The 22473-nt window shown below is 35.0% G+C and overlaps 1 protein-coding gene across 1 annotated transcript; it reads right to left on the reverse strand.

Moving 5' to 3' along the window:
* Positions 1-1012: 1012 nt before the first annotated feature.
* On the reverse strand, positions 1013-21980 carry LOC125677070 (interferon alpha-inducible protein 27-like protein 2B). Its single transcript, XM_048915047.2, has 3 exons — positions 21748-21980; positions 13626-13747; positions 1013-1319 (listed from the first exon to the last, which is right to left on the reverse strand). Exons 1-3 carry the CDS (start codon positions 21752-21754, stop codon positions 1182-1184), a joined length of 267 nt encoding a protein of 88 aa, XP_048771004.2. The 5' UTR covers positions 21755-21980; the 3' UTR covers positions 1013-1181.
* Positions 21981-22473: the final 493 nt, after the last annotated feature.

Below are 22473 nucleotides of genomic sequence, written 5' to 3' on the forward strand. Positions count from 1 at the left end.
CAAGTAGCCTTCGAGTCGTACAATCTTTAGAAATAAATCAGTGTATTAAAAATGTAAACATTAGATTTATCAATTTGTACTGCATTTGTTTCGGGTTCAAATTATTACTTTATAGCTATTCAATCATGAAATACGAAAGGTGTGTAGCGTCTTGTGTATTCAAAACTATTTTTCTGATTCATACAACTAGTGATATATCCAAGTGGTCTTGAGGTGATAAGGGGAGTTGAGTCCAGACAAGTGAAAACTCTAAACATATAATACATGCATATATACATGTATGCCATTCAAAATCTTTATCCTTCTGCGTAAAACTGTTTAACTAACTATTTTTGTTACTATAGCAATTAAGATATCTTAATTAAAATATGAACACAATTAACTCTTTGTCCTGAAGAGATGTACAAAATACATATCGTTAGTGTACTACATTTATGTACTCCGACCTTCTGTGACCTGATATCTTTGACGCTTGGGTCGAGTTGTTTTCTTGTTCTCTTTAAGATGGGAGTCCTGGTTTGTTATTAAACAATAATCGAATCCACGTACGATGCAAAATGCATCGTTACAAACCACAGTTTTGAGTCCAAAAGTTCATTCAAACGAAGAGGATCGACTGAAAGCAACCATGGGTTACTAATGATGTACGAAAAGGTGCTTTTGCAAAGTTTCGATGGAATTCATTTCGTGGCCCTGGACAGGAAATCGAATATAAGAAAATGTTGTTGACAAATGTTGGGGAAAATATTGGTCATTAAAGCTAAGTAGAGCTCTGGTTTAGATGAACTGAATGTATACTGGGGAACTAGAGATTAGAGCGGTTTGTGGATAGAAAATATCAGTACCCGGTATATTTTCCTCTGCAGTCACAGGCAGACAACTGCACCATGTAAGAACGACATACTTATTATGTATCAGAAGGCAACACGTGCTCTCTCGAAATTGTCGCTTTCATTGTGGTAACCAAAATAACTGTTGTTTTTTAAAAATAGAAATTGATAAAGAAAAATCATTTTCATTTCAAAGTTTATTTCCAAATATTAAAAGGATTCTGAAAAAATGCGCATTGTAATTGTTTTAAGTAATTCCTCATATCAAACACAAGCAATTGAATTTTTTAGTCAACAGCTAGTTGAACAAGTTCATTTTGGGTTAATATAGAAAGGATGGTGTCCATAAATTTACTTCCAAATGGAGGCAATTGCTCCGCCCACCGTTCCCACTGCACTAGAAACGGCAACTTTTGTACCAACTGCCATTCCCGCCGCTCCTGCACTCTGACACAACGCAAACAAGCTTCCGGCTGCGGTAGTGGGGCCCTTTTGTAATTAGAATGCGATGAAATTATGTAATGAGGGAATATTCTGACAGAAATGAAAGTAAAATGCAAATGTATATAAAACTAAAATATGTCCATAAGACATGAATGCCCGCCCAATGTGATATTTGTAATGCAATATTGAATATGAAACAAGAGGCCCACAGGCCTTATCGGTCACCTGAATATTAGTGAAGAAGTATCACTACTTCCATGGGCTATGAAATCCTGTTCTAAGTATCTAAGCTAAATTCTAATGTTCAGCAACAGTATAAAACAAGATGTGTTCTTAAAATTTCACTGCCCTCAAAAGTGCATACACTGATGAAAGGCTTTAAATAATAAGTGTATTAGCATTAAAACATCAAAAGATATGACTAATTTGGACTCATCTTAAAGTCATAACCCTGGGTTGTGAAAATCACCATTTTTTGTACATCCTTTTCTGCTATTCCTAAGTATGCATTTAGATTTTATACAGTATCAACAAACTTACACATAAATACTATATACTAAGTTTGGCCCCGCCCTGGGGTCAAACCCTTACTCTGGGGAAAATCAAATTTACAATTTTGGTAAAAGACTACCTGCTCTATCCATTAAGTTTCAATTTAGTATCAAAAGCACTAAAGAAAATGTTATTTAAGTGTTTTACACATAAACACTATATAACAAGTTAGGCCCTGGGGTCATAACCCCTACTCCGGAGATAATGAAATTTACAACTTTGGAAGAGGTCTTCCTGCTCTACATCACTATGCATTTAGTTTTTCTTACATGTGTGTGGTTCTTGAGAAGAAGATTTTTGTACATTGGTCATTTTGGGGCAGTTTTTGCCCTGCCCCTAAGGCCCCAGGGGTGCAGGAATCCTGAAATTTACAATTTACGTTCCCTTTTTCCCAAAGATGTTTCATAACAAATTTTAAAAGAATTGGAATGATAGTTATCAAGAAGAAGTTAAAAATATCTATTGTTCACACACTAAATAACTGAACATTTTGGCCCCACCCTGATACCAAAACCCTTACCCCTGGGATCATCAAATTTACAATTTTGGTAAAGGACTATCTCTTCTTTCTAAATATCTATTTACTTTCAATTTAGTATCAATAGAACTAAAGAAAATGTTATTTAAGTGTTTTACATATAAACACTATATACCAAGTTTGGCCCCGCCCTGGGGTCAGAACCTCTACCCCGGGGATCATGAAATTTATAATTTTGGTAGAGGCCTTCCTGCTCTACATTACTATGCATTTAGTTTTTCTTACATGTATGTGGTTCTTGAGAAGAAGATTTTTGAAAATTTGTCATTTTTGGGTAGTTTTTGCCCCGCCCCTAAGGCCCCAGGGGTGCAGGAATCCTAAAATTTAAACTTTTATGTTTCCCTTGTTCCAAAGATGTTTCATATCATATTTGAAAAGAATTGGAATGACAGTTATCAAGAAGAAGTTAAAAATGTCTATTGTTCACACAGTTAATAACTGACCATTTTGGCCCCACCCTAATACCAAAACCCCTACCCCTGGAATAATCAAATTTACAATTTTGGTAAAGGACTACCTCTTCTTTCTAAATATCGATTTACTTTCAATTTAGTATCAATAGCATTAAAGAAGATGTAATTTAAGTGTTTTACACATAAACACTATATAACAAGATTTGCCCCGTCCTGGGGTCAAAACCCCTACCCCGGAGATCATGAAATTTACAATTTTGGTAGAGGCCTTCCTGCTCTACATCACTATGCATTTAGTTTTTCTTACATGTGTGTGGTTCTTGAGAAGATTTTTGAAAATTGGTCAATTTTGGGCAGTTTTTGCCCCACCCCTAGGGCCCCAGAGGTGGTGGAGTCCTGAAATTTACAATTTATGTCCCCCTTGTCCAAATGATGCTTCATACCAAATTTGAAAAATAATTGGACTGGTAGTTATTAAGAAGAAGCTAAAAATGTTCAGTTGTTAACACACGACGGACGAAAACCAATTGCAATAGGTCACCTGAGTTTACTCATACAGATTAAGGATGACAATGGGGGGGGGGGGGGGGGGGGGGGGGTTGAGAGGAAATATCTCCTTTATTGAAAAAAAATATAGCTTTTCAATGGCGAGAGAAGGTTGTTGCATACTTTTTCATTCACTTTATCAATGAATTAAAACAGAAATGCAGTGCTTTATAAATAGGGAATTCACTTTGTTATGTTAGTGCCAGGGTTTGAACCTTTAATGATCTTAGTCTGGTGTGAAGTTTTGGCTTCTAGATGTTGTGATCAACCAAATACACTGAAATTTAGAGAATTAATGACATCAAACTTTAAAACATTAAAAAATATATATATATTTCTAAAATTCAGGAGTTAGTCTGCTGTCCTCCCTAACGTGTATATTTATTAAATGTCCGAATCTCTTTGTATGCATTATGCCCCCACCTCTATTCATATATATATGTATTATTTATACATTGATACCCTTGGGAATATTGGATCCCGTTTATTCCTATACAAAACATACAGATCCCGCCTAGTCCTATATAAAACATACATATCCCATCTATTCCGATATAAAACATACAGATTCCGCCTAGTCCTATATAAAACAAACAGATCCCGTCTAGTCCTATATAAAACATACAGATCCCGTCTCTTCCTATATAAAACATACAGACACCGTCTAGTCCTATACAAAACATACAGGTCCCGACTATTCTAATACAAAACATACAGATCCTGTCTATTCCTGTATAAAACATACAGATCCCGTCTAGTCCTATATAAAACATACAGATCTCGCCTAGTCCTATATAAAACATACAGACCCCGTCTATTCCTATACAAAACATACAGATCCCGTCTAGTCCTATATAAAACATACATATCCCGTCTATTCCTGTATAAAACATACAGATCCCGTCTAGTCCTATATAAAATATACAGATCCCCTCTAGTCCTATACAAAACATACAGATCCCGTCTATTCCTGTATAAAACATACAGATCCCGTCTAGTCCTATATAAAATATACAGATCCCCTCTAGTCCTATACAAAACATACAGATCCCGCCTAGTCCTATATAAAACATACAGATCCCGTCTAGTCCTATATAAAACATACAGATCCCGTCTCTTCCTATATAAAACATACAGATCCCATCTATTCCGATATAAGACATACAGATCCCGTCTAGTCCTATATAAAACATACAGATCCCGTCTAGTCCTATATAAAACATACAGGCCCCGTCTAGTCCTATATAAAACATACAGACCCCGTCTAGTCCTATATAAAACATACAGACCCCGTCTAGTCCTATATAAAACATACAGATCCCGTCTATTCCTATACAAAACATACAGACACCGTCTAGTCCTATATAAAACATACAGATCCCTTCTGGTCCTATACAAAACATACAGGTCCCGACTATTCTAATATAAAACAAACAGATCCCGCTTATTCCTATATAAAACATACAGATCACGCCTAGTCCTATATAAAACATACAGATCCCGTCTATTCCTATACAAAACATACAGATCTCGCCTAGTCCTATATAAAACATACAGACCCCGTCTATTCCTATACAAAACATACAAATCTCGCCTAGTCCTATATAAAACATACAGACCCCGTCTATTCCTATATAAAACATACGGATCCCGCCTAGTCCTATATAAAACATACAGATCCCGTCTAGTCCTATATAAAACATACAGATCCCGTCTATTCCTGTATAAAACATACAGATCCCGTCTAGTCCTATATAAAATATACAGATCCCCTCTAGTCCTATACAAAACATACAGATCCCGACTATTCTAAAATAAAACAAACAGATCCCATCTATTCCTATACAAAACATACGGATCCCGTCTATTCCTGTATAAAACATACAGATCCCTTCTATTCCTATATAAAATATACAGATCCCGTCTATCCCTATATAAAACATACAGATCCCGTCTAGTCCTATATAAAACATACAGACCCCGTCTAGTCCTATATAAAACATACAGATCCCGTCTATTCCTATATAAAACATACAGATCCCTTTTATTCCTATATAAAACATACAGATCCCGTCTATCCCTATATAAAACATACAGATCCCGTCTAGTCCTATATAAAACATACAGACCCCGTCTAGTCCTATATAAAACATACAGATCCCGTCTATTCCTATATAAAACATACAGATCCCGTCTATTCCTATATAAAACATACAGATCCCGTCTATCCCTATATAAAACATACAGATCCCGTCTAGTCCTATATAAAACATACAGACCCCGTCTAGTCCTATATAAAACATACAGATCCCGTCTAGTCCTATATAAAACATACAGATTCCGTCTAGTCCTATATAAAACATACAGACCCCGTCTAGTCCTATATAAAACATACAGATCCCGTCTAGTCCTATATAAAACATACAGATCCCGTCTATTCCTATATAAAACATACAGATCCCTTCTAGTCCTATATAAAACATACAGATCCCGTCTAGTCCTATGTAATACATACATATCCCATCTAGTCCTATATAAAACATACAGATACCGTCTATTACTATATAAAACATACAGATCCCGCCTAGTCCTATGTAATACATACAGATCCCATCTAGTCCTATATAAAACATACAGATCCCGTCTATTACTATATAAAACATACAGATCCCGTCTAGTCCTATATAAAACATACAGATCCCCTCTAGTCATATACAAAACATACAGATCCCGACTATTCTAATATAAAACAAATAATCCCGTCTATTCCTATATAAGACATACAGATCCCGTCTATTCCTGTATAAAACATACAGATCCCTTCTAGTCCTATATAAAACATACATATCCCGCCTATTCCTATATAAAACATACAGATCCCATCTAGTCCTATACAAAACATACAGATCCCGTCTAGTCCTATATAAAACATACAGATCCCGTCTATCCCTAAATAAAACAAACAGACCCCTTCTAGTCCTATATAAAATATACATATCCCGTCTAGTCCTATATAAAACATACAGACCCCGTCTATTCCTATATAAAACATACAGATCCCATCTAGTCCTATACAAAACATACAGGTCCCGACTATTCTAATATTTTAACATACATATCCTGACTATTCCTGTATAAAACATACAGATCCCGTCTATTCCTATATAAAACATACAGATCCCGTCTAGTCCTATATAAAACATACAGATCCCGTCTATTCCTATATAAAACATACAGATCCCATCCAGTCCTATACAAAACATACAGGTCCCGACTATTCTAATATTTTAACATACATATCCTGACTATTCCTGTATAAAACATACAGATCCCGTCTCTTCCTATATAAAACATACAGATCCCGTGTAGTCCTATATAAAACATACAGACCGTCTAGTCCTATATAAAACATACAGATCTCGCCTAGTCCTATATAAAACGTATAGATCCCGTCTAGTCCTATATAAAGCATACAGATCCCGTCTAGTCCTATATAAAACATACAGACCCCGTCTATCCCTATATAAAACATACAGATCCCGCCTAGTCCTATATAAAACATACAGATCCCATCTATTCCTATATAAAACATACAGACCCCTTCTAGTGGTATATAAAACATACAGATCCCGTCTAGTCCTATATAAAACATACAGATCCCGTCTAGTCCTATATAAAACATACAGATCCCTTCTAGTCCTATATAAAACATACAGACCCCTTCTAGTCCTGTATAAAACATACAGATCCCGTCTCTTCCTATATAAAACATACAGATCCCGTCTATTCCTATATAAAACATACAGATCCCATCTATTCCTATATAAAACATACAGATCCCGTCTAGTCCTATATAAAACATACAGATCCCGTCTAGTCCTATATAAAACATACAGATCCCGTCTATTCCTATACAAAACATACAGATCTCGCCTAGTCCTATATAAAACATACAGACCCCGTCTATTCCTATACAAAACATACAAATCTCGCCTAGTCCTATATAAAACATACAGACCCCGTCTATTCCTATATAAAACATACGGATCCCGCCTAGTCCTATATAAAACATACAGATCCCGTCTAGTCCTATATAAAACATACAGATCCCGTCTATTCCTGTATAAAACATACAGATCCCGTCTAGTCCTATATAAAATATACAGATCCCCTCTAGTCCTATACAAAACATACAGATCCCGACTATTCTAAAATAAAACAAACAGATCCCATCTATTCCTATACAAAACATACGGATCCCGTCTATTCCTGTATAAAACATACAGATCCCTTCTATTCCTATATAAAATATACAGATCCCGTCTATCCCTATATAAAACATACAGATCCCGTCTAGTCCTATATAAAACATACAGACCCCGTCTAGTCCTATATAAAACATACAGATCCCTTTTATTCCTATATAAAACATACAGATCCCGTCTATCCCTATATAAAACATACAGATCCCGTCTAGTCCTATATAAAACATACAGACCCCGTCTAGTCCTATATAAAACATACAGATCCCCTCTAGTCCTATACAAAACATACAGATCCCGACTATTCTAAAATAAAACAAACAGATCCCATCTATTCCTATACAAAACATACGGATCCCGTCTATTCCTGTATAAAACATACAGATCCCTTCTATTCCTATATAAAATATACAGATCCCGTCTATCCCTATATAAAACATACAGATCCCGTCTAGTCCTATATAAAACATACAGACCCCGTCTAGTCCTATATAAAACATACAGATCCCTTTTATTCCTATATAAAACATACAGATCCCGTCTATCCCTATATAAAACATACAGACCCCGTCTAGTCCTATATAAAACATACAGATCCCTTTTATTCCTATATAAAACATACAGATCCCGTCTATCCCTATATAAAACATACAGATCCCGTCTAGTCCTATATAAAACATACAGACCCCGTCTAGTCCTATATAAAACATACAGATCCCGTCTATTCCTATATAAAACATACAGATCCCTTTTATTCCTATATAAAACATACAGATCCCGTCTATCCCTATATAAAACATACAGATCCCGTCTAGTCCTATATAAAACATACAGACCCCGTCTAGTCCTATATAAAACATACAGATCCCGTCTAGTCCTATATAAAACATACAGATTCCGTCTAGTCCTATATAAAACATACAGACCCCGTCTAGTCCTATATAAAACATACAGATCCCGTCTAGTCCTATATAAAACATACAGATCCCGTCTATTCCTATATAAAACATACAGATCCCTTCTAGTCCTATATAAAACATACAGATCCCGTCTAGTCCTATGTAATACATACATATCCCATCTAGTCCTATATAAAACATACAGATACCGTCTATTACTATATAAAACATACAGATCCCGCCTAGTCCTATGTAATACATACAGATCCCATCTAGTCCTATATAAAACATACAGATCCCGTCTATTACTATATAAAACATACAGATCCCGTCTAGTCCTATATAAAACATACAGATCCCCTCTAGTCATATACAAAACATACAGATCCCGACTATTCTAATATAAAACAAATAATCCCGTCTATTCCTATATAAGACATACAGATCCCGTCTATTCCTGTATAAAACATACAGATCCCTTCTAGTCCTATATAAAACATACATATCCCGCCTATTCCTATATAAAACATACAGATCCCATCTAGTCCTATACAAAACATACAGATCCCGTCTAGTCCTATATAAAACATACAGATCCCGTCTATCCCTAAATAAAACAAACAGACCCCTTCTAGTCCTATATAAAATATACATATCCCGTCTAGTCCTATATAAAACATACAGACCCCGTCTATTCCTATATAAAACATACAGATCCCATCTAGTCCTATACAAAACATACAGGTCCCGACTATTCTAATATTTTAACATACATATCCTGACTATTCCTGTATAAAACATACAGATCCCGTCTATTCCTATATAAAACATACAGATCCCGTCTAGTCCTATATAAAACATACAGATCCCGTCTATTCCTATATAAAACATACAGATCCCATCTAGTCCTATACAAAACATACAGGTCCCGACTATTCTAATATTTTAACATACATATCCTGACTATTCCTGTATAAAACATACAGATCCCGTCTCTTCCTATATAAAACATACAGATCCCGTGTAGTCCTATATAAAACATACAGACCGTCTAGTCCTATATAAAACATACAGATCTCGCCTAGTCCTATATAAAACGTATAGATCCCGTCTAGTCCTATATAAAGCATACAGATCCCGTCTAGTCCTATATAAAACATACAGACCCCGTCTATCCCTATATAAAACATACAGATCCCGCCTAGTCCTATATAAAACATACAGATCCCATCTATTCCTATATAAAACATACAGACCCCTTCTAGTGGTATATAAAACATACAGATCCCGTCTAGTCCTATATAAAACATACAGATCCCGTCTAGTCCTATATAAAACATACAGATCCCTTCTAGTCCTATATAAAACATACAGACCCCTTCTAGTCCTGTATAAAACATACAGATCCCGTCTCTTCCTATATAAAACATACAGATCCCGTCTATTCCTATATAAAACATACAGATCCCGTCTATTCCTATATAAAACATACAGATCCCGTCTAGTCCTATATAAAACATACAGATCCCTTCTAGTCCTATATAAAACATACAGACCCCTTCTAGTCCTGTATAAAACATACAGATCCCGTCTCTTCCTATATAAAACATACAGATCCCGTCTCTTCCTATATAAAACATACAGATCCCATCTATTCCTATATAAAACATACAGATCCCGTCTAGTCCTATATAAAACATACAGATCCCGTCTATCCCTATATAAAACATACAGATCCCGTCTAGTCCTATATAAAACATACAGATCCCGTCTAGTCCTATATAAAACATACAGATCCCGTCTAGTCCTATATAAAACATACAGATCCCGTCTAGTCGTATATAAAACATACATACCCCGTCTATTCCTATATAAAACATACAGATCCCATCTAGTCCTATACAAAACATACAGACCCCTTCTAGTGGTATATAAAACATACATATCCCGTCTATTCCTATATAAAACATACAGACCCCGTCTAGTCCTATATAAAACATACAGATCCCGTCTAGTCGTATATAAAACATACAGACCCCGTCTATTCTAATATTTTAACATACAGATCCCGTCTAGTCCTATATAAAACATACAGATCCAGTCTATTCCTATATAAAACATACAGATCCCGTCTAGTCCTATATAAAACATACAGATCCCGTCTATTCCTATATAAAACATACAGACCCCGTCTATTCTAATATTTTAACATACAGATCCCGTCTAGTCCTATATAAAACATACAGATCCAGTCTATTCCTATATAAAACATACAGATCCCCTCTAGTCATATACAAAACATACAGATCCCGACTATTCTAATATAAAACATACAGATCCCGTCTATCCCTATATAAAACATACAGATCCCGTCTAGTCCTATATAAAACATACAGATCCCGTCTAGTCCTATATAAAACATACAGATCCCGTCTAGTCCTATATAAAACATACAGATCCCGTCTAGTCGTATATAAAACATACAGACCCCGTCTATTCTAATATTTTAACATACAGATCCCGTCTAGTCCTATATAAAACATACAGATCCAGTCTATTCCTATATAAAACATACAGATCCCGTCTAGTCCTATATAAAACATACAGACCCCGTCTAGTCCTATATAAAACATACAGATCCCGTCTAGTCGTATATAAAACATACAGACCCCGTCTATTCTAATATTTTAACATACAGATCCCGTCTAGTCCTATATAAAACATACAGATCCAGTCTATTCCTATATAAAACATACAGATCCCGTCTAGTCCTATATAAAACATACAGATCCCGTCTATTCCTATATAAAACATACAGACCCCGTCTATTCTAATATTTTAACATACAGATCCCGTCTAGTCCTATATAAAACATACAGATCCAGTCTATTCCTATATAAAACATACAGATCCCCTCTAGTCATATACAAAACATACAGATCCCGAGTATTCTAATATAAAACATACAGACCCCGTCTATCCCTATATAAAACATACAGATCCTGTCTAGTCCTATATAAAACATACAGATCCCGTCTAGTCCTATATAAAACATACAGATCCCGTCTCTTCCTATATAAAACATACAGATCCCGTCTAGTCCTATATAAAACATACATATTCCGTCTAGTCCTATATAAAACATATAGATATCAGTAAAATGTTCAGCAACACCTTTACATGTAGATAACTACATCATTTGAATGTTAATAATCACTACAAGGTTTGCTTTCATCATCCCAAATGTATTCTAGTTTGGATTCCTAATTAATATATCGGTCAGATATAAGATATGTTAGTCTATTTTACAAGTAGGGACTGAGGAGCTAACTATGGCGGGTGTCTAGAGGGGACACAGACACTGCAACCCTTTGGTATGAAAATTTTACCCAAAGACCATTTCCCTCCAAGAATTTGTTTTTGAAACATACTGCCTCAACGTTAGCCAGTTCTGTTATGGAAACTTTGACCTTGAAATAGATGTAATGATCTTGACCTTTATACTCAGATAATTTTTACCTTTACCATGAAGTACACAAATTATTTTTTCTTAGTTGTAGACAAAGCCATAGAGGAACACAGACCAAAATAGATAAATGCCTCTGATCTGCAATCTCCAGGCATCAGAAAATTTACTCTGCCTCAAACGGGGGAGTTATCCTCTTTGCACCGAAAAGTACCAAGCAAGTTTTGTAACCTTTTAACCATAATCAGAAGAGTTTAATTTCTTATCTAAATGAAAGCTTGATTTAATGATCAATTTATCACCATGGATATGGATCACTAAATTGAAATATATTATTTCCCGTACCAGTTTACGTTTTGTGTGTATCTCATTACAGTACGCAAATATTCAGTTGAAGACAGCTCTAATTCGATTAATATATCATTTAATGATTCATGAGATTTATCACTGTTCATTATATTCACCTTTTTCATTAGAGAGTCTTCAAAGAGTGTTAATCCAACAAAAACATTTCAAAATCAAAGAGAAGACCGCCGCGGTTGCCTTGAGGTTAGAGCGTTTTCTCCGCATGCGGAAGGCCGGGGTTCTAATCCCGGCCGCGACAGACCTAAGTTGTTAAAACAGGTAGTGACAGTTCCAAAGCCAAACGCTCGACATCAGGTGTGAATGTCACGGGTCCTCGGAGATGACCTTAAAATCGGATATCCTGTGTCACAGTAGGTATGGCACGCTAAAGAACCCTCACTGTTCGATGGCCGTAAGCGCCGAGTAAAGGTCTAAATTTGAAGCCCTTGACCGGTCTTGGTGACGTCTCCATATGAGTGAAAAATTCTCGAGTGAGACGTTAAATAAGATACAATCATTCAATCAAAATCAAAGATTTCTCTACTTCAAATTGCACAAATGTTTCCAATTCAAAATGAAAATATCTTTTATCGTGTAAATACATAAAATAATTAAAGTGACACATTTGTTTTATCAATATTCAACACCTTCTCCGATAAATATGCCAAATTTGCACCAATAATTTCTTTACTTGTCAGAAACTCAAAGGCATTATCTAATAGTTTTTCAATTTAGTATATATGCTTCATAGCCATGTGACATTTTTTACAGGCAACATTTATTTGAGAAGTGAGAAAAACATCGTCGAAGAAAACATTCTTAAGGAAAAATAAATTCTTTTTGAAATTTCCAAAATCAACTTTACAAATCTCTACCGGAAAATATTTACTTTTAGTTTTTTAACAAAATGATAATTTTTCATAAAGGATTTTTTCTTTGAAAAGTAATAAAATTTCCTATATCAAATTATTTCCACTGAATTTTGATAATTCCCACAGGATTTTATTACATTCCTGTAGGAGATTTAGTTTTCCCTTGGAATGTTTTACTCGTCAAGTGAGGCTCACTTGTGACAAAAGTAGTTTCAGGGCACCTTTGATATCATTTTCCTAAGAATTAAACAAATGGTGGGTGTCGATTTGCCACATGGCACTTGGCAGATTTATCCAAGAGCGTGTTGATAAGGAAAATTCCATGTTCAACCCATCCCACTAAAGTGTTTTACATGTACAGACACATTTTGTTTGTATGAGGTTTTTTGGTAATGGTTGCTGCCCCTTGCTCGGTGCATGATGATTAGTTGATCATTTTACAAATTCAAAACGCTTACCTGTACCGCCGCTGCGATGGAACCTGCCGCTACTCCCACTTTAGTAAAACCAATGGCACCCAGAACGACGGGGGCACCTACGAAAGCGCTCACCCCTGCCACAGCTGTTGCTATTATTATTTCTGAAAAGATTGTAAGTAAGTTTAAAACAATATTATTGCATGTTCCAGTCTGATTAAATCCAAACCTACATTTTGTTATCGACTACATGTATTAGTACACTAATGGATTGGCTTTAATTAGATCACAAAGACTCGATCTATTAATTACACAACCAGTGGCGGATTTAAGGGTAAATCGTGGTATCTTGTTAAGAAAAATGTATTAAACGATATAAGAAGAAATAATTTCTTACACTCTCGGAGAAACAAATGACAAAAACTTTTGATTTCTTTATTGGGAAAACTTCATTTTTTCGAAAAACCCTTAAAATATGCGTCATGTTATTAATTTCACCTTATAAAAAAAATGATAGAAATTGTACAAATGACTAAATAGGAGACATATTTCAAACCCTATAAAATCCATGAAATAAAACCCTGTAAAATCTAGGAGCTTCTGCCCCCCCCCCCCCCCCCCCCCCCCCCCCCTCAAGGCGGTCCCAGACCCCCTGCCTCATAAAGTGGCGCCTGCTGAGTCCCGTAACAGCAATTCCTGGATCCGCCCCTGACAACAATATATACACAAATATAATTTCTATAGACTGCGATGCATTTGCCTTTACACCTTGCAGTGGTATAGGTATAGGTACATATATACAAGTACCTGTGCCGTAACAGTGCCCCCACCAATCAATGTATCCGGCCCATAATAGTACTAAAGGCTTTGTTTTATGCCCCGTGATAAGAGATGTGAGGGCATATAGTTTTTGGTGTGTCTGTTTGTCCGCAAAAACTTTATCCTTAGTCATAGCTTTTGCATAATTAATCCGACTTAACTCACTGAGTTAAGTCCTGTTATTGAAATGAACAGAACAAGTATTTGTTGTTCAGGCAAAGAAACATAACTCTTGCAATCAATTGAATTGCACAGTTTTGACACTACCCCCAAATTAGGCGCGTGTATACCCTTTTCAATTTTGCACCATGGGGCATATACATGTATGTTTTACAAACACATCTTGATATTACAAGCATTACTGATGAACTTGGGTTCACGTTCCTCAAGCCATCAAAGATAAAATTTGGGCAAAGCATTATGTCAATTTATCTAAACTCTTGAATTCACAATCACACAATAACCATGATACGCACAGATTTTTAATCGTACAAGGTCAATTAGTTCTCGAACCCAAGATCAAACATAACAAAATTCCCACGATTCATAACTCCATAGATGGATTTTTGATATTTGTAAGTATATATTTAGCTAGGCACCCTTCTGACATCCAGAGCATCTAAAAATATATTCATGCCATTCGCATAGCACATGATCGTAACTAGTTCTAACCGGCTCGAGTACGATAGGTGTTCAAGCCAACAACAACAAAATCCTTCAACCTCCTTTGGTTCCATTGATGCTGGGTTATGGCTCATGTATATATGCAATCCCAGGTTTCCTACCAGGTAACCCTTCAAATCAGTGAAAAACCACATACACGTTGGTACATTTAAATATTCATTGTTTGATTCAAAATATTCAGTGAATTATGGATTCATTGACCTCAAATGTTGCGATCATCACTTTAAAGGTCCATGCCTTAAACTACACAGCATCAACTTATCAAATGGGCACAAACAAATAATTAGGCCTATTTCCGAAATACTTATGCTATTTTTTGTTTACTTTCTACTCGGGTGATATTTGCAAAAACTGAATAGTTTATTAAGTAAATGGTGTTTTTTAATGAATGGTTTAAATTTTTTTTATTCAAGTGCTTATGATTTGAACCCAGATGTCCAGTTAGAAAAATTAAACTGCATTATGATCAGGGATGTGACCTCCGGAATCTCAATTTTGTCACAACATCAATGCATATACGTTATTAAAATGGATTGAAGATTTTGTCTTGGCAATAAAGTTAATTTGTTCGTAAAGTCGGGTCAGCATGATATTAACAGTTGTACATCAGATATTGCATTTATTAGCCCAATTGGCTGTAACGCAACATTGATTGTTGCTCAGCTTTGAAATTCGGTGGCCCCAGGTGTCGGGTGACAGTAATTACATGTACACACCCCAGAATGATTCCTCCTATGTTAGATGCCTTGCAAACTTGTATATAGGACGGCCAATGGTATCTCGTAATTATTTACAATTTTATATCTTTTTCAGAATATATTTCATGATAGTCGTGCAGATTCAGAAGTTGTGATGGTGTGTTGATAGGCTGTCTTCAACTTGCCATATCTGAGAGTTCCAACATGCAGGCCTGGATTAATGTGTATAAATCACTAATGAAGTTACTTAGTGTTATTTAGTTTTTAAAAAAAGAATGACATTTCAATTTATACACACTTGGCAAGTGAATCTGATGAGACTGCTACATGTATTTGTGAGTAAAGGCACTCTGTCTTAACCGAAAAACTATTTCAGTTTATCACAACAAATGGATGGGACAGTAGAGCTGTTGCGGACAATATGTGATTGTGATGACCAAATACTGAACAAGTGGAAGATTAAAAGAAGGTCCAGAATTCAATCATGTTTTTTATTCTAAGGTGCAGACAGCATAGAGATAGTCCTATTTTTCTCCCCGTTCATCTATGATGGAGAAGCTTGTGTAAATGTTTACAGTGTTCTCCCTACTAATTAAGTGCCCACAAGTCTGTATTAATTTATCAGAATATAAAGTCCTTCACAGTACTGATTTTAAAATTAATGTAGATTGTCTCCAGATTTTTCTGAGGAAAAGTGAATAGTTTACATGTGTGAATTTTGAATATATTTCATTCTTGTCTGCAAATGTTGTCGAAACCTGTTGTTATTGATGCACAAAGTCATGTTATGCAAATGATAGACCTCCTTTTTAATTACATGTACATAAGATCATGTCAACTCCTTTGTCTTAATTGTATACACAATTGTATACACAATTCTAGCATTTATAGCATCATTTGTATAGCACTTGCTAGTTTAAGAAGGATTTTATTTTCTAAAAGCTTTCATTTGACATGATTGATCTAAAACGGCCAAAATTCACAAATCTATTTAAATCACAACCCGACCTTAGGCCAGAAAAGTGCCACTGTGGGTTGATATTTTTCTCTTGGATCTTGAAAGAAATTCTTTATGCAGCAGTTTCCAAATAAAATGTACTCTCATGGCCAAGGTGGGACTTCACCGAGAACTTTTTAACATTGCACAATGCAATATTTGTAGATTAGAAGTTGTTGCAGTTTCTTTAAGTTTTCTCTCACATCTTGTTATAATTATATTTTTGGTCAGGTTGCACAATGTGCAAACAGTTTATAAAATGGTGAATGACTGGTGGGCAAGCGACAGTAGCGTCCCTGTAATAGTACCTACTTTGTGTAATCAACTCCTTTCACACCTCTCACTTGATGTTCCTCAAATTTTGTACAGTTGTTAGGGATACATTGAAGATGTGCATGTGCCTTTTTGAAAGTAATCAGACATTTTTTAAGCATTTCTTTAATCGACAGTACCTATTTTGTGTAATTAACTCCTCGTATACCTCTAACTTGACATTCCTCAAACTGTGTACATTTGTTATGAACACATTGAAGATGTGCATATGTGTTTTGAAAGTGATCAGACATTTAAAAAAAAATGTATATGTAGTTGAACTTAGTCATTTTTAAGCATTTCTTGAATAGATGGTAACTATTTTGTGTAATCAAATCCTCATGCACCTCTAACTTGACATTCCTTAAACTTTGTACAGTTGTTATGAACACATTGAAGATGTGCATGCATCTTCTTGAAAATGATTAGACTTTTAAAAAAAAAAAAAAATATGTATAGTTGAACTTGGTCATTTTTTATGCATTTCTTGAATAGATGGTAACTATTTTGTGTGATCAACTCATGCACATCTAAATTGATGTTCCTCAAACTTTGTACAGTAGTTATGGACACATTGAAGATGTGCATGTGTCTTTTTGAAAGTGATCAGACTTTTTTCAAAAAAATTACATTTAGTTGAACTTTGTCATTTTTTTAAAAAGCATTTCCTGAATAGATGGTACCTATTTTTTGTAATCAACTCCTCTTACAGCATTTATTTGACATCCTTCAGACCTTGAACAGCTGTTATGGAAGCATTGTAAATGTACACGTCGTGTCTTTTCGGAAGTGATTAGGCATTCTTTGAAAAATTTTCATGTGCATGGTGAAGTTGAACTTAGTCTTTTTTAAGCATGGTACTTTATGTAACCAACTCAGCTTTTACTTAACATTTTCCAGACCCTGTACATTATAGATGTTTTAAAAACATTGAAGATATTCATGTAACATTTTAAAAATGCTTCTCTTTTTTTCTCTCTCTTTTTTGTTGTTGAAAATTTCTGCCTTTAATTTGTCATTTTTCCAGTATGTTTCTACTGTTGTTCCTATGATAGATAACATATTTTACAAGAACCCGGTCATTTCTGTTTTTGAATAAAAAAAATTAATTAGTATTTTTGAATATGTTTATTACTTGATATGTCATTGTTCTTGAAATTATATTAATTGAATTGTTATTGTGTTTTTGTTTTGTAATGACAGTTTATATAGCATCCCTTAATTTCGAGCAGACAGTGCCCGAAGTGTGCCGCATTAGTTTGCTGCAAACTGTGTGCCAGAAGTCTGCGGCAAGAGTGTGCCGCAAGTTTGCTGCAAACTGTGTGCCAGAGGAAAAATTTGCATACGAAAAGTTTACTTGCGGCAAATATGCCGCACACTGTGTGCCAGAAGTGTGCCGCAAGTGTGTGCCGCAACTGTGCCACAAACTGTGCCAGATGAAAACTTTGCATACGAAAAGTATACTTGCGGCAAATGTGCTGCAAATTTGCAGCAACTGTGTGCCAGAGGGCTTGTATTTTGGTAAGGGGGCAGATTCATTGTTCAAGCACATGCACAACTTTTTGTCCATTAGACCAATCACGTGGCCCATTTTACTGCCACCTTAATGCCAAACCGCTCACAATATATCAACTTGCATCATTATTCCACAGGCCTATTGAATTCATCGGTTTAGATCCCAACACGAAATTGAGGCTAGAGGCAGATGGAAATGCGAAACATTTAATGCCTATATCAGAGCCTAAAAATTTAAATTTTTAAGTATACCTGCAATATTGTGCGTCCTAATTCAATACTACTGTCTGGATTATTGCCTCTTCCATTATTCATTATCCTGCCCGCCGTATATGGATTTACTACAGCACATCTTTTTTGTCATTCTCTTCCACAGAGTTATCGGTCCTTTCTCTCCCTTATAAGGGAGAGAAAGGACCGATAACTCTGTGGAAGAGAATGCTTTTTTGTGTGGTAAGAGTGGTATGGTGTAAGGAGGTGGAGCCTATTGTTGCACAAAGGGGCAAGCCTGATGTTATATTAATTAATTGGGGAGGGGCAGAGATGGGGTAATCGTAATCAGTAATCGTAATTGATTACAATCGATTACATTTTTTTAAGTAATCGTAATTGATTACATTTGTTTTTAAAGCAAAGTAATCGTAATCGTAATCAATTACTTTGGCAAAGTAATCGTAATTTATGATTACTTTATATTTATATTAAAATAATTATTTAATAGATAACAGTTAGAGCTTATGTATGTTATGTGTGCCATCATAAGATTTATCCATATCTATATGATATTATACTTACAGTATTTGCATGTATTCAATAGCAACTAAGGTCTAAATCTGTTTAAATTAAACTTAATAATCTGAACTAGTATACCCTGTATCATTTACTGTACATCTCATTGATCTATTGTTACTTAATGAGTATGAGCTCACTCCTAATTAGTAGTTCACTATACTGTGCTCTATTGTTAATTAGCATCTTTCATCTTTTCTGTGGATTTGTTTATACTAATACTTCAAACATAGATCACTATGGAAAAATCCTTTGAAGATTAAGCAGTTCATCTGAGTAGATCTACCTTTCACTATAAATATTTATGACATGGACTTCTGATACTCATATATGTAAGACTGTACATAAATATATAAAGTGTATTATACAATGTATCTTATTGATAAAACCAGTAAATATTAGTTGTTTTTCTTGTTCAAAAGCATGTAATCATGATTACTTTTCACAGTAATCGTAATCAATTATTTTCAAAATATGTGTAATCGTAATCGTAATCATAGATTTTCAAAGTAATCGTAATCGTAATCAATTACATTTACAATGTAATCGCCCCATCTCTGGGGAGGGGGTGCGTATTGGTACAACGCCATTGGCTAGATTGCAAGAATTTCTGAAATTAACTAGTGCCAGGATGTCTTTTTACAAACTTCTACCACAAACTCGGTTCATATCATTCCAGATCCTCCCCAGGCGTTACTATACACATACGTTCTCTATATTGCAGCAGACAACGCACGTACGAGTGTTATCAAATCGTAACATCACACAATGCCGAATACATAAAATACCTAGGTCTTCAACAATGCTCTTCCAAATTTCACAGACACAGTATGCATTGTCTGATATTGCTCAGTGGCCAATAATTGGGCTTATTGACATTGAATGATTGATTGAAAATATTGAGTGAATTATTGATTGATTGAAATATTGATTGATTGATTGACACATTGGTGGATTGAAATATTGATTGATTGATTGAAAATATTGAGTGAATCATTGATTGATTGACTCAAACATGCATGGACTATTGATGCTACAACATTACTATCCAAAAGTCGTTGTAGATCATGCATTCCATTACAGAGTGTATATGATATACATACTGATGGTTTGTATTGATATGAACATTGTCGTTGAATTGGAAATATGTTTTTATTAAGTAAAGCCATGACAAAGACTGCCAATACGTGTTATCGTTCTGTTCTATTAAAATAATATACAAATAATTACTTTTGCTCAAAAAAGACACCCACCCCCTTGACACTAGAATAAGACTAACTATCAGTTAAACTTTTTTTTATATAATACAATCTAAATATTCAAATGGCGTTATCTTCCAGAACTTTTCATCATTTCACAATCATCACCGGTAATGTTATCTTCGCTCGTCAAGGGTTTACGATCCGCTCCGCTTCTCTAAGCCGGCGGAGCGGATCATAAACCCTTGACTAGCGAAGATGCGGTAATGTCAGTACTCAATTGAATTTTCTACATAATTGTAGTGCATTGATGATACCATACATGTATGCGCTCGGGTCATGGATAATGTACAATGTAAATAAATTAAGACATATAGGGGCCTAGAGCTATCGAAGAAACGTGACATTTCCCCCCTCCATGTGGATTTTCAGTTTTTTGCAGTCTATTTTACTTATTATATACTAGTATGTTGTAAAAAATTAATTTCATATAAACGTTTGAAAATTTACTTCACCCACACTACATATTTCTTTTCAATATACATATTATGGAGTGGGAAAAATATCACGATGATAGTTTCTGTATAATCTTTATTTACACAGACTATTATTTACATTGTTCATTATCCATGACCCGAGCGACTGTGGATGATGCATGCATATTATATTGATAATGACTATAGCTCTGGCAGATTTATTTTCGGTTTCCTTCACTGCCGACATTATATCATATTAAAAAAATTATCGATGTGTCAGATCGTTGATCTCGGAAGGGGGTGTCCTTTGTTGAATGAAATGTCTATAAGTAATATAATAATATTATAAATATTCATAAATAAATATATGTATTTTGTAAAATGCGCAACCAAGTCGGTCATATCTTTTATCCCCACCCCCTCCCATAATCAAACCTACACTACAGGACTATCCAGTAGATTAATTCAAAATGCTATGTACATGTACATGTAGTTTTTGTCTTTGAAGACAGCCTAATGGAATGAGTTGCGGTCACATTAAAAAGATCCAAACTTTCCTTCGTAGAATTTTACTAGTGTTCAGTTATCTCCGCTTACTATAATTCAACTCATACATCTATATGAAAAACAATAATAACTTTTATATCTAGGCTAATACTCGAGATTAAAACATACCTGCCATGGCGTCTTCGTAAGAGAATGCCTTGTAATTTCGTAAATTCAAATACACTCTCTAATCTCCTTCCCGATGAATTTCCGTTACTAGCAATGCCAAAACACGATAGGTCGCGCTGCGCGCTATAAATATTAACACGTGATTTACCTAAATGCTCCAGAAATTACCGAAATGCCCCCATAAATTCCTTTAAATCAATTTTTAAAGTTATATATTGAATGATTATGGGTTGATTGTGTAAAAGTTTGCCTCTGAAGGAAAAAGAATAATTAGATAGTTTTGTATAAATGTAAAATTTGTGTCAATCTAAGGAAGGTAACTCATGTTATTTTTCTTTCATTTAAGTATTGGTAGGTCTGAACGATTATGTACTCTTTGTAACAAACAAGAACTAGGCGATTAATTCTATTATCTATTTAGCTGTACTTATTTTCTTCATGAAATGTGTAGATTTTTGCCAAAACGCTTCACTGATTGTTGAAATACTATTTAGCTATAGTGAATTAATGAACTGTAAAGACAAATATACTATGACAGGCCTTGTCAGTGTTCAACATTGTTGTCGATCTTACCTTTTTGTACTATTATGCCTCATGTGGAGCCTCTTAGTAAAATTTAAAAAAGTTTCAAAAGTTAGAAAAATGCGTCAATCCATTATTTCCTGATTATATAAGGAATGACCAAAATAATTCTTTTTTATAATCCGCTTCGCCTACTGGACCAAA

Source organism: Ostrea edulis, chromosome 1 (genome assembly GCF_947568905.1).
Source record: "Ostrea edulis chromosome 1, xbOstEdul1.1, whole genome shotgun sequence".
NCBI classification, from domain to species: domain Eukaryota; kingdom Metazoa; phylum Mollusca; class Bivalvia; order Ostreida; family Ostreidae; genus Ostrea; species Ostrea edulis.

Coding starts and splice junctions, on each gene's coding strand:
- LOC125677070 (XM_048915047.2), bottom strand. Junction 1,320..13,625: donor CCATCGCAGCGGCGGTACAG/GTAAGCGTTTTG, acceptor TAATTACAAAAG/GGCCCCACTACCGCAGCCGG.